Genomic DNA, 12,180 nt, shown 5'->3' with positions numbered 1-12,180 from the left:
GCCAATTTATTCATCTAAATTTTCCCCCTGATGTATTTCTATCTATAAATTTTTAGAGTATGCAAATCTTAGGATGGGATCAGGCGTTCCATTATACAGATAAGTGTTATAATTATCATTTATGACTCTGAAAGCATAAAATGGATATAATCCACAATCATAAGGTTGCACATCATAGGTCAGGTCCTTTCATAATGTTAAGCAACTTTGCAAATATCACATGAGAGGTATAGCTTCAAACCTGATTATTACCTCACCCTCAGAAGGCCATTTATAGTATACCAATGTAGCTTCTAAGATAGGTTAGGTTACCCACACAGCTAAAAACCTTAGCAATTGACACAGGAAGATGTAATGGGGATATTTTGGGTAGAAATAATTTGAAAATACTGGTGGGGGGTATACAGACAATGAATTTTTTTGTTGCTTTCACTGGAGAGGCAGCTTGGCTTAATATGGTTTCACACCTGTGGCATTTTCCAACTTTAGTACACACTGTACTATAAAGGAACCATTTGTCAATTTGTCAGGTGCACAACCTGTAAGACCCTGATATAACGTATCTGCTTTTTACAGTGGTACCTCGAGTTACAAACACCTCAGGTTACAAACTCCGCTAACCTGGAAGAGTTACCTCAAGTTGAGAACTTTGCCCCAGGATAAGAACGGAAATTGTGTGCCGGTGGTGCAGCGGCAGCAAGAGTCCCCATCAGCGAAAGCACGCCTCTAGTTAAGTACGGTTTCAGGTTAAGAATGGATCTTTGGAACGAATTAAGTTCATAACTAGAGGTACCACTGTACTTCTGCAACAAGAGTCTTCTTCTTTGACTACATCTCATTCCAGTCAGAACCTCAGAAATGGCTAAAGACCAGTGGTAAATATGGCATGTTAACCAGCATATATGAACATAGTAGCAACTCGGAGTGTGTTGCAATCTAAAGTAAACCCTTTAGTAAGATTATCCTTATCAAAACCCATGAAAGTGGTGGACCACTTTCACACCACAACCTTGAGAATGTCTGTGGTTTCCATAACACCTTTTCCCCAAGAAAGCCTAGTCCTGTTTTTTTAACCACAATGAAATGGCTTTCAATGGTCTCAGCTTCCTTGTGCATGCATACCTCTGTGTAGCCTTAGGCCTAACTTTTCTCTAAAGAGCTTTCCTTTCTTCAGCAATAGATCAACATTCAGCTACTATTGGGAGAAGAGAAGAGGGAGGTGGAATGTATCAGACACATCAATTCATCCTCTGGAAAGATGCATTTTCCACCTGCTGTGCTAAGTAAGGACACAATTAACTCCTCATCACTGATCAGCTGGTACCAATGCAAGGCAGGACTGAAAGGCATGAGCATTGGTACACATCTTCTCTTAAAAAAAAAGCCACAACTCTTAGTGCGCAACATTTCTAATTTACTAATGCCAGCTTGATAACCAAGGAGCCACCACCATAGTTCAGTAACCAAGTTGGGGGTAGCTAGTTAACCAAGACCAGGTTGCAAGTTAATTCACAAGATTTCTAAAAACTATATAATGCTTTCCGTAAAATTGTGGATCCACTTTCCTTCTCATCCAATCAGGTCTTCGGGGCATCTTAATTAAGGCTGGGGAGGGTCTTTCTCCACCTAGGGTCACCCTACCAGCTTTTGGAGTGCTGGTGCGGGAATCGCCCACGACCTAAAGAGGACCTACACCTGGAGCTCAGCCAAAGAGTTCTGACACCACTGTCCAAGCCCCCCGATCCCACGTTCCCCTGTCGAGGAGCATCGTCAACATGATGATCCATGCAGCGCACATAGGGAGCCGCTGGCTGCATGACAGGAGCCCCGAGCAGCTGCCTCGGGCGGGAGGAGGGAGGGGGCGCCCTCGCCAGCAAACGCAGGACCTTCGCTGGAGCGGCGAGGAAGTTGAAGGGGCTTCGCGGACTCACCTCTCACTCCCTTCCGCTTCTCCAGCGCCAAACGCCCAGCATCGCCCCAAATGGACCAGAGTGACCAAGAGAGGAGGAGGAGGAAGCTGATAGAATTTGAGACAACCTAAGAAAGACCCAGTGAAGAGAGGGAAGGACCTACCCGGAGAGCTTGGCAATCTTGACAAAGCTAAACACATCCATCCATGCAGCCGCCGGAGCTCTGCCTCGCTTCGTGCCCCGCTCGCCCGCTCACTCCAGCAGCAGCTCCATGCCAGGAAGGAGGGGAGGCATGGCTCTTCTCTTCCAGCACCAGCAGCAATCCTTGCCTCGGTAGAAGGAGCTGGCGACGAAGGCGGTGGCGGTGGCTGCTGCTGCTGCTGCTACCCCCCTCCGGCCGCGAGCTGAGCGTGCAGCATCTCCCAGCGGCGGCACCATCGATAGCAATGAAACTGCTGCTGCTGCCGCCGCCGCCGCCTGGCCTGCTTGCTTGCTTGCTTCCCCGCGCACGCGCGCCCCCGTCAGCCCGGCCAGCTCTGGGGCTAAGGCGGCGAGGCGTCAGGCCGGCTAGGCGAAGGGAGGAAGCGCCTCCGCGTCTGCGCAGAGGCCCGCTCGGCGCAGCAACGAAGCCGGCAGCCTCCTTGCTGTGGCGCGAGCGAGCAGCCTCCTCTCAGGGGGCGGGAAAGAAAGGCGCCTCGCGCGGCCCGGAGCCTCAGCCAACAGCTGGGGAAGCAGCAGCTGTTGCTAATCCCGTGCACCTGCCGACGGGGCCCACCAGCTGCCTCGCGCCCGCCACTGCCTTCCCTCAGGCGCGCAGGATTCTCCCTGTCATAGCAGCCCGCGAGGCCATCTTGGAGGGGGCTGCTCAGTGGTAGGCACACGGTGTTTCTCATTTGTTGCTGCAAGACACTCGCACCGTGGCAAACAAGTCCCCGGGAGAGTTGCCAGCGAGCCCCTTCTCAAAATGGAGCTGTGCTTGGAGATGCAAGATTGAGAGTCAACGGGCGCCATACAAGCCAACTCCTAGGGGCCAAGCGGAGCAGGGGGGAAGCTTCCCCTCCTAAATAAATAAAAATCAATAAAAATACTTAACTGACATGCCCCCTAACAAAAATCCTGTCTATGCCCATGTGCCCCCCCATAAAAAATATTTGAGGGTGCTTGGTGCCCCCAAAGTTAATGGGCATTGCCATGCAAATGGTGTGCTTGCACTGCATCTTGTAATCGATTACAGTGGTACCTCAGGTTACATACGTTTCAGGTTACATACAGTTCAGGTCACAGACTCCACTAACCCAGAAATAGTGCTTCAGGTTAAGAACTTTGCTTCAGGATGAGAACAGAATTTGTGCTCCGGTTGCACGGCTGCAGCAGGAGGCCCCATTAGCTAAAGTGGTGCTTCGGGTTAAGAACAGTTTCAGGTTAAGAACGGACCTCCAGAACGAATTAAATACTTAACCCGAGGTACCACTGTATGTGGTGCGGGGCTTACCTGCTCCCCCAATATTTTATTCACGTTGCCACATTTATTTTTAAGCACCCTGAGTGCTTCACAGCCTCTCTTTCATTTTGAAGGAAAAGCAGATCAGCAGCTCTTGCTGGTTGGGAAAGAGGATAGAAGCAGTAAAAAAACAACAATCCCTCCTTCCTCAAAGGGAAAGCAGCCCCAGTCAGGAATCCCCTTAGAAACCATTCCTGCTGGCTGCCACCTTGGGGAACAGCTGCAGCTGTGGATGGCGAAGGCCTCAGGTGGAGAGATACCCACCTGGAATCTGGATTAGCCCCTGCCAGTCAGTGCTGATGTGTCTGAGTTAGATGGATCTAGCATTTGAGTTGGTTTAAGGCTGCTTCCTTTATCCCTCTTCCTCTGAGCTCTGCCACTTCCAGGGAAGCCTGCTGGTCCCACCTCCACAGTCTTGTTCACGCTCTCTCTAGGCACTGCAGCAGGAGGGATTGGGGCCATGGTACTACCTATTAGAGAAACTGTAAGCAGCCACTTGTGCCTCCTCACTGGCTCATTCTCCTGCTGTTGGGCCTGTGGTATAGACTGGTTGGCACAATGGTTGGGATTCTGTCCAAGGAGCCCAACCCTTCCCACCATGCTGCCCACAAGTGAAGGCAAGCAGAGGGCTGGGCAAACAATGGTTGCTACTACTGCCCTTGATAATTGCCCACTTGCCCTCTTCCCCCCGGAAAGCTCCCTCTGCTCACATGTCCTCTGCCTTATGGGATTGAAGCAAGAAGGGCTGAGTCCAGCAGATGCCATCCAGAGGGAGCCTGTTGGCAAAAGAAGGCAGGCCCCCCTCTCTCGCTGGGTGGTGAGGATGGCAGGATTGGGGTTTTGGACCCAGTTCCAACCACTGCACACACACCCCACCCCAAGGGAGAGTACGGGTAAGAAGGAAGAGGCTGTTCCTTCCATAACTAACATTCTGGGCCAGGGATGGGGGAACTGGCTGTGGCCCTTGAAATGTTGTTGGGCTCCATCTTTCATCAGACCCCAGCCAGCCTGGGATTATGAGAATTGTAGTACAACAAGATCTGGATGGCCCAAACCTCCCCTCCCCTTTCTCTGTGCTGCACCAGAGGGAGGGAGCTGCTCATAATGGATCCAGTTCTCCCTGCTGTAGTGCCCAGAGAGGATGAGAACAAGAGGAAAGGGAAGCAGCCACTAAATTAATAATAATAATAATAATAATAATAATAATAATAATAATAATAATAATAATATTGTACCCCACCCATCTGACTGGATTGCCCCAGCCACTCTGGGCAGCTTGCAATATACATAAAATATAATAAACATTACACATTAAAAAGCCACTATCCATTTCTTTCGTGCATACTTCCCAAGTGGAACAGAACGGATGAGGATGTGCAGCTGGGGAGATGAGCACCTGGTGTCTTCCTGACGGGGGACGGGGGTGGGTGCCTGTCCTTTCAGCCTCTTGCCTTATTCATGGCAAAGGAAAGGCTGAGAGATTGCTATTTTTTTTGCTTCCCGTTTGATCTCCTCTCCTCACCAGCAACAGCTGCTGATTGGCTCCCCGCACCCTCCACTTCCAAAATGTTGTGAGCTTGTCTCCTGAGAAATTGAAAGGCGTGATCTAGAAGATGAGGCTGTGCGCAGTCAGACTGTGGGAAGTGCTATTGTTCATCTATTTGGGAAAGGGGGGAGGGGGGAGGCTTGATTGTCCCTCCTCGTACACATATACGCACAAATGTAGAAGCGCTGTCTTGCTTGTTTTTAAAAGCCAAGGTTGATTTAAAAAAAATAATGTGTGTGCTTTCTGCTGTGTGTGTATGTGTGAGAGTCACACACCACCAACGGCCTGCATCTTCCCAATACAGCCCTCAAGCTAAAAAAGCAAGGTTAGTGACCCCTGTTTTAATTGCTGTGTGGTAAGGTAAGGAAATGTCTGTTAGGTGCAGATTATTCTGTCTCTGTGGCACTGTGTATGGGGAAATCCACCTATGCTATATGAAGTAGTCCTACACCGTCAGACTACTGATCCACCTCTAAAGGTAAAGGGACCCCTGACCATTAGGTCCAGTCGTGGCTGACTCTGGGGTTGCGGCACTCATCTCACTTTACTAGCCGAGGGAGCCAACGTACAGCTTCCGGGTCATGTGGCCAGCATGACTGTGCCGCTTCTGGCGAACCAGAGCAATGCACAGAAACACCGTTTACCTTCCCGCCGGAGCGGTACCTATTTATCTACTTGCACTTTGACGTGCTTTCGAACTGCTAGGTTGGCAGGAGCAGGGACCGAGCAATGGGAGCTCACCCCGTCGTGGGGATTCGAACCGCTGACCTTCTGATCGGCAAGTTCTAGGCTCTGTGGTTTAACCCACAGCGCCACCTGATCCACCTCTAGGTTAGCATAAAATCTGCCAACAGTTAGTAGCTCTGTAAAGCTCTGTAAAGCAGCCTTCTTCAGGGGCGTTTTCTTTGGAGATGCCAGGGTCAGGGACAGAATATAGGTACTTCCATTTGCAAAGTGTGGACTGTACGTTAACTAATGTATCATCCTCCACTAATGTCTTCTCAATGCCTGTGTGCAATAGTGAAGGGACGGGCCTCAATACATACTAGTAAAGTAGGCAGGGTGTGTGAAGCAGCCTCAGTAACACTAAAGTGCAATGCCACATCAGTCTGTAACAGGAGTGGAGAACCTTTCGAACCTTCTCAGCAACCGCCTGAGGCCCGCATGCCGGTGACTGGCAGGGTGAGAGGCAAATGTGGGCAGAGCTATAGATGTAACGTTCTGTGTGTTGTACAATAGGCTAGTTTCTACACACACACACACACACACACACACACACACACACCTCTATTGTCCATCAAGGCAACCAAGAGGCATTATCAGAGTTCAAGGATACATTCCGGCCAAGCAAAAACACCCAGAGTGCAAATCAAGGGCAAGTGAGGGGGTATGTGGCTTGGAGTTCTGCGATCCAGAGTCCTGAATGGCCATTTTTGGTCCCTGGGCCTGAGGTTTCCCACCCCTGGCCTATAAACTGAAGCCAGAATATTAATACTGGAACTTTCTCACACAACCTAAATCAGTCCAGGATGTGGAGTTCTACAATAAAACAAAACTAGGATCCTCCCACACCACCTACATATAGCCTGAAGAGAACAAGGAAGCAAGTAGATGGAAAATCATGAAATACCTGCAGACGGGAGTTGTGGAAGGGAGCAACATCCATCATTGCGATATTGTTGACAGAATCTACCCTTCACCCTCTAATATTTTTGGAGTGGTTTCTGTAGGGATCCATAGGTGGGAGGGCATTTTCTGCTTCAGGCACACCAGTAAGAGCAGGATTTATTCATTGTTTCCTGTTGTAATTTCTGCTTGACAAGAAGACTTGCAGCCGGTCTGTGCCTGAGCTTCCTGATCTTGCTCAAAACCCATGCTGTGGAGATACATGCTTGTGTACAGTCCTTTCCCCCAAAAAAGTTCATTTGAACATTAAAAAAAAAAAATCTTCACAGGTTTATCCGTCTCCTCAGCCAGCTTTCTACCACATGTCAGCCATATCTGCTACCATTCTGCTCAATGCCACCCTTCCTCATCTTGGAACACCCCATTTTTCTTCAAATGAGCATGTTTGCAACTCATGCATGCTAAATACGGATGAAATCAGTTTAGAGTTGGGTAGATTTCTTCATAGTAGATAAACTATGCAGTCTAAAATGGTCTAAAATAGTCTTTTCAGACTGCAGGAGCAAATCTTGCCCTAAGTCGTCTTTTATGCTCATCTATATGGGATGCATCTCCTTCACCAAAGCTGTGGGACCTGGTAAGATCTAACCACTGCATCCTTGAAAGATCCAGCAGATCCTTATTTGTGTTCAGAATGGTACTGGGTAAAAGAGGAACGTTTTGTACAAACACACAAGGAACTGTTGGTTTCGTGCTATTCTATTCTTTAAAGCAACAAAGAAGAATAATTGACTGCCTCCTTACCTTGTGAGAACTCTGAGCACCCTTGACAAGAAACACCCATTCATCTTAGAAACATACCACGGGCAATTACACAGCATAGCATTTAATTTAGTGTTTGTGCTAAGGATCTGGAAACTTCCCAATTAAATCTTCTTGTATCAATTCAGAATTAAAATTGTACCAAAATTAAATTAAAACTACAGAATCTTGGCATGTCGTTTATCTTAGGACTGATTCACAAACATGTACCCAAGAAGATCCAGTTTTGCCTACTGCAGTACTATCAGAAGCAATACAGTAGTAAATACAGATTTAATTCTGCACACACACACAAATGCCCTCCGCTTCCAAGTTTGGGACAGAAACCTCTTTTCACATCTCTCCATTCCATGATCTCACATGCATGCACAGCTTATCCAATTTTCGTACATATTTTCCTGAACACCAGTCTGATTTCCCTTTTTTCTCTGATCTGAGACCAGTGCACATGTGTGAAAGAGGAATCCTTTTACCTCTGCCTTGCATCTGCCACAGTTATTATCAGAGCTCCCAACCCACATCATGACCTCTAAGAATCACAAGAAATGAAGTTACTGAAATATTAGGTCTTTTCAGGCAACCACCAATTTTCTCACTTGCTCACACCCCCATAGATTAGAAAAGAAGATAATTCCAGAGGACATTTCTCAAGATGTGCCAGGCATTCAACAGTGCTAGACCTAGCACATTATGATACATAGCATATGTTATAAAATATATTTAGGGCATTATTAGAGTGCATTTCCAAAGGGGCAAGATCTCTACATTTCATTTCAATTCACAAAGCAATTTTTGTTGTTTTGCAGGATACATCTAGAAAACTCTGATAATTTCATTGCACTTTTGACTCTACAGCAAGCGAAAACTAATTAAGTCAGTTTGAACATAAATACTTTTCATAACTTCCAATTTGCTTTAGTCCCAGAGAAGCAATTAAAAGCTCATTTTCATAAACAAGCTTTTTATTTTGTTACTATTAAATACACCTTTGTGCGTTTCTTTTTCGTGGCAGATCTGTTGATTTAAAAATACTGTTTAACAGAACATAATTCAAGCTGGATGAAGAGCCAAACTGTAAACTCAAACTCCTTTTGCTTCTATATCATTTTTGTCTATCCCACTACGTAGTCCCTGGTTTATCTGTTATACATTTATAATATTGTTGTGTACGCCCCAAACTCTGAGAGGCAAGAGAATTCAGGAATTCCAGCACTTATCCAGGGTTCAATTTCTTTTAATGAAGATGGTGTCTTTAATTCATATGGTTTTGTGTATGCATACATATCCTGAGCATAGGCTCACAACACTAACTATCCAACCTATCTTGCTTCCCCATTAGGTTTCAATGGGGGAGGGGTTCCCCAAAGCCATAGCTGTGGATTCAGTACACAGAACAACTCAAGTCAGCAGCAGTTCTGTTTAGCTGATTGTAGCCTCTGGGAGCTCATGACATGGACTTGTAAACAGGGGCGTTTGTGAGGGCATTTTGAGGGGGAGGCCCAGAGTGAGGTAACTAGCAGGTCAATTTGCGTGGACAGGCGGAGTCCCCAGATCCCGAGCAGTCCCCCCCGTCATGTGGAATAACGACTCAAGACAATGTGCTATGGGATTAAATTGGCCACAACTTTATTAAATTTCAAATGTGGGTAGACCTTGGCTCAGGCATTGGGCGTTCTCCCTCCCCAGTCCCCAGCCGGGGACCTAGGGAGCATCAGGGTTATCCAGTGGGGGGGGATGGGCCGGCTCTGGAGAACATATGTTCAAGCAGAGATAGAGGCCCCCGTTACGCCGCCGCAGGGGAGAGCAATGACGACCTTTCTGCGTACGGTCAAAGCCTCCCTTCAGAAACCCCTTTAACGGGGAACACTGGTATCGCCGCCGCAAAGAGGAAGATGGACAAAAGGATTCCACCCAAGGCCTGATGCCGCCAAAGTTGTGACGTTATGCTACAGGAAAGGCGAAACCTGCCAATGCAGGGAAATTCCTTTCCGGCCCTTTAACAGCGACCTTAACGTAGCAGCGCCCGCATACCTTTGAAGAAAAGTTAACCTGCAAAATAAGACATTAACTGAGGGTGGGTAGGGTGGGAGAAGCTCTGGAGTCAATTGAGGATTCCCAGGTAAGATCCTCCCTCTATTGTGTGGGCAGGTAATCCCTCCCCTACTTGGCCTGGTCTCCTTGGCAACGCTTCCCCCAGGTGGGATTGGACAACTGACTGAGGTAGGTGGAGACCTCCAGGTATCCCACCTGAGGGAAGGCAAAGCCAAGCCTATGCTGTTGGAGCTGCTCCAGATCCAGGGGCTGCGTGCGTCCACGCAAAGGGCGCCCCCCATTTTAAGCGGGGAGCGGTCATTGTAGCTGGTTGACTGGCCAAACAAAAACTGACAAGTGGGGTGCTGCAGGGTTGTGTCCTGAGCCTGCTGTTGTCCAACCATTTTATGAACAACTTGAATGAAGGAATTGCAGAGGTGCTCATCAAATCGGCAGGTGGCAGGCTTAGAATAAGAAATTACTGCCCAGCTGCTAGCTGGTGCACCTTTTATCCACCTCCTTACCTTAGCTGGCTTGTGGGCACCACTTCTGCTGTTTCTGCAATTTGTATCCTGGCTCCAGTTTTAACCTTTCCTTCCTAAGTGAATAGCTCCTCTGTCAAGCCCATGGCTCCAGGCCTGGCAGTTCTTGTATTGGCAGGAGTAGGATAGTTGGCTGGGAATGGTGAGCAGGAGAAGCCAGTTATTTAGATAGTGCAGAATGATGAACGGGAAAACCAGGCTGAAGCAAGGCTACAGTGCAGGAGGAAATGAAATGCAGACTGGTGACAGCAGTGAAGCACACAAAAATATAAATGCCATAAGTAAATAAAGAAATAAGACCTCTCGCTATAATATGACAGCTTCTATTCTCACTCAAGGAGCTCATTTAGTGTGGCAATACGAAACCGGCAATGTGTGGGGATGGGAGGGAAGTATCACAGCAAAAATGAAACAATTAGCATGTGAGGATGGGTGGGTGTTGAGCTAGAGTACCTGTGTTGGAATGTGCCACCTGCTGATCTTGCAAAGCCCAAGTCTGACACTTTTGAAGTTGAAATGAGAACTGACCCAGCCTAGGTGCAGCTTGTGAGTGTCAGAGCAGGCAAGATCTAAGGTAGGGTCAACAAATAATACAAATAAAACAATAAAACAAATACAAAGAAACAAAAACAGGAATATACAATCTTGTAAAGACAACGGATGGTCTGGAAACGGTATTCTATTTCTCTTCAGCTCATGACAGTTTCCTGGAGGTGAGAATGCTAAGGAGACTTCTGAAGCCATCCTGAGTGTAACAGCTCAACCATGATTGCTGGACAGCTCCCTCTGAAGGTCTGTGGCTTTCAAGGCAGGTTTCACCCCCAGCAATTACCATTTCGTAAACCCCAGAATTCGGCAACCCCTAGGCTGTGTGGTTTAGACCACAGCGCCACCCGCGTCCCAAGAGACGTTTGGGCCATAATGAATAACTCAATGAAGATGCCAACACAGCTGTATGTGGGGCAGCTGTGAAACAGGTGAATTCCATGGCAGAGACCCTTAGGAAGGGAACTAAAAATAAAATTGCTGATATCATGATACCATTATACAAATCTATGGTACAACCACACTTGGAATACTGTGGACATCTCTGGTCACCTCTCCTCACCTCACCTCCCAAAGGATATTGTAGAATTGGAAAAAGGTTCAGATAATGGCAAAGGGTGGACCAACTACCCTATGAGGAAAGAATGCAGCTTTTTGAGCTTTTGGGTTTACAGAAAAAGTGAGTAGGAGAAGACATGGTAGAAGTTTATAAAATTAGGCATGACATAATTTCACCCTCTCTTATAAACTGGAACCCAGATATATCCAATGAAGCCGAATGTTGAAAAGGTTCAAGACAGATAAAAGAAAGTGCTTCCTCACTTAGTATTGTAACTGCAGATACCTGGTAATCTAAATGGCTTAATAAAAACACTCCTGAGATAAAGAACTATGGTTACTAAACAAAGCTTGATATGCTGTCTTGTTCAAACCCTGGACTATACGTTCTTATCCAAGTCAAGTGCTGTGTGAGTTTTATTTTTCGAAAATGCTTTTGATAGCTCTATATTTGCCTTAATAAATAACTTTTTTGTTATGCTACGAGCTACAGAATTGCACTTCTGGCTCCCGAGTGGTTCACTGATATTATCTGTGACTATGCGAATGACTTGTGTAACAAGTCTGCTAATGTGCCACTCTCTATTTTGTCTTAGGTTAACCAAGCTGAAGGAAGCCAAGGAATAAGATGCATCCTGGACCCAAACGAAGTTTACTATATACCCTCAGGTATGAAAAATGCCTGGTTACAAAGAACAGTTCTGACAGCAGCACAGAGATCCTCGTCCATCCTGAGCACCTGAGAGAGTGAATTCTAGTCATGGAGTGGAGCAGTGATGGGCATGTGAATTTATTGCTGGGGGATTCAGCATGCAAATGACAATGTGTGGAGGACAGAAGAACAGCAGAAAACTTCACAGCCTGTCAAACCAAACAATGCTAAATGGAGCTGAAAGCAAATTCCAAAGCAACAAGTAAAATATTCCACTATTTTTCATTTTCTTGGAGCAAACAGTTTGACATCACCACAATATGGAAATAAATGTATGTGCTTGCCTCTGCAGTGACAGATGAGTTCAATATCTCCTCAGTTTAAGGGCCAAACTAGATATTACATGTAGATCTGTGCAACATCCACACACACACACACACCCCAGT

At 46.8% G+C, this 12,180-nt stretch overlaps 1 protein-coding gene across 2 annotated transcripts in view; it reads right to left on the bottom strand.

Annotated features, from left to right (window-relative positions):
• The window catches only part of FRMPD4 (FERM and PDZ domain containing 4), a 203,852-nt gene extending 201,401 nt beyond the window's left edge, over nt 1-2,451 (bottom strand). The window contains exon 1 of one of the 2 annotated variants that reach the window (XM_081907517.1): nt 2,074-2,451. In XM_081907517.1, the coding sequence (XP_081763643.1) occupies nt 2,074-2,114 (41 nt within the window). In that variant the 5' untranslated portion in view covers nt 2,115-2,451. The remainder of the gene's footprint in view (nt 1-2,073) is intronic. The other variant, XM_081907515.1, reaches the window with a different exon arrangement.
• Nucleotides 2,452-12,180: the final 9,729 nt, after the last annotated feature.

This window comes from Podarcis melisellensis, assembly GCF_964234715.1.
Source record: "Podarcis melisellensis genome assembly, chromosome: 4".
Lineage (NCBI taxonomy): Eukaryota > Metazoa > Chordata > Lepidosauria > Squamata > Lacertidae > Podarcis > Podarcis melisellensis.
Note: the sequence above shows the minus strand (reverse complement) of the source record. Positions and strands in the feature narration are given on the sequence as shown.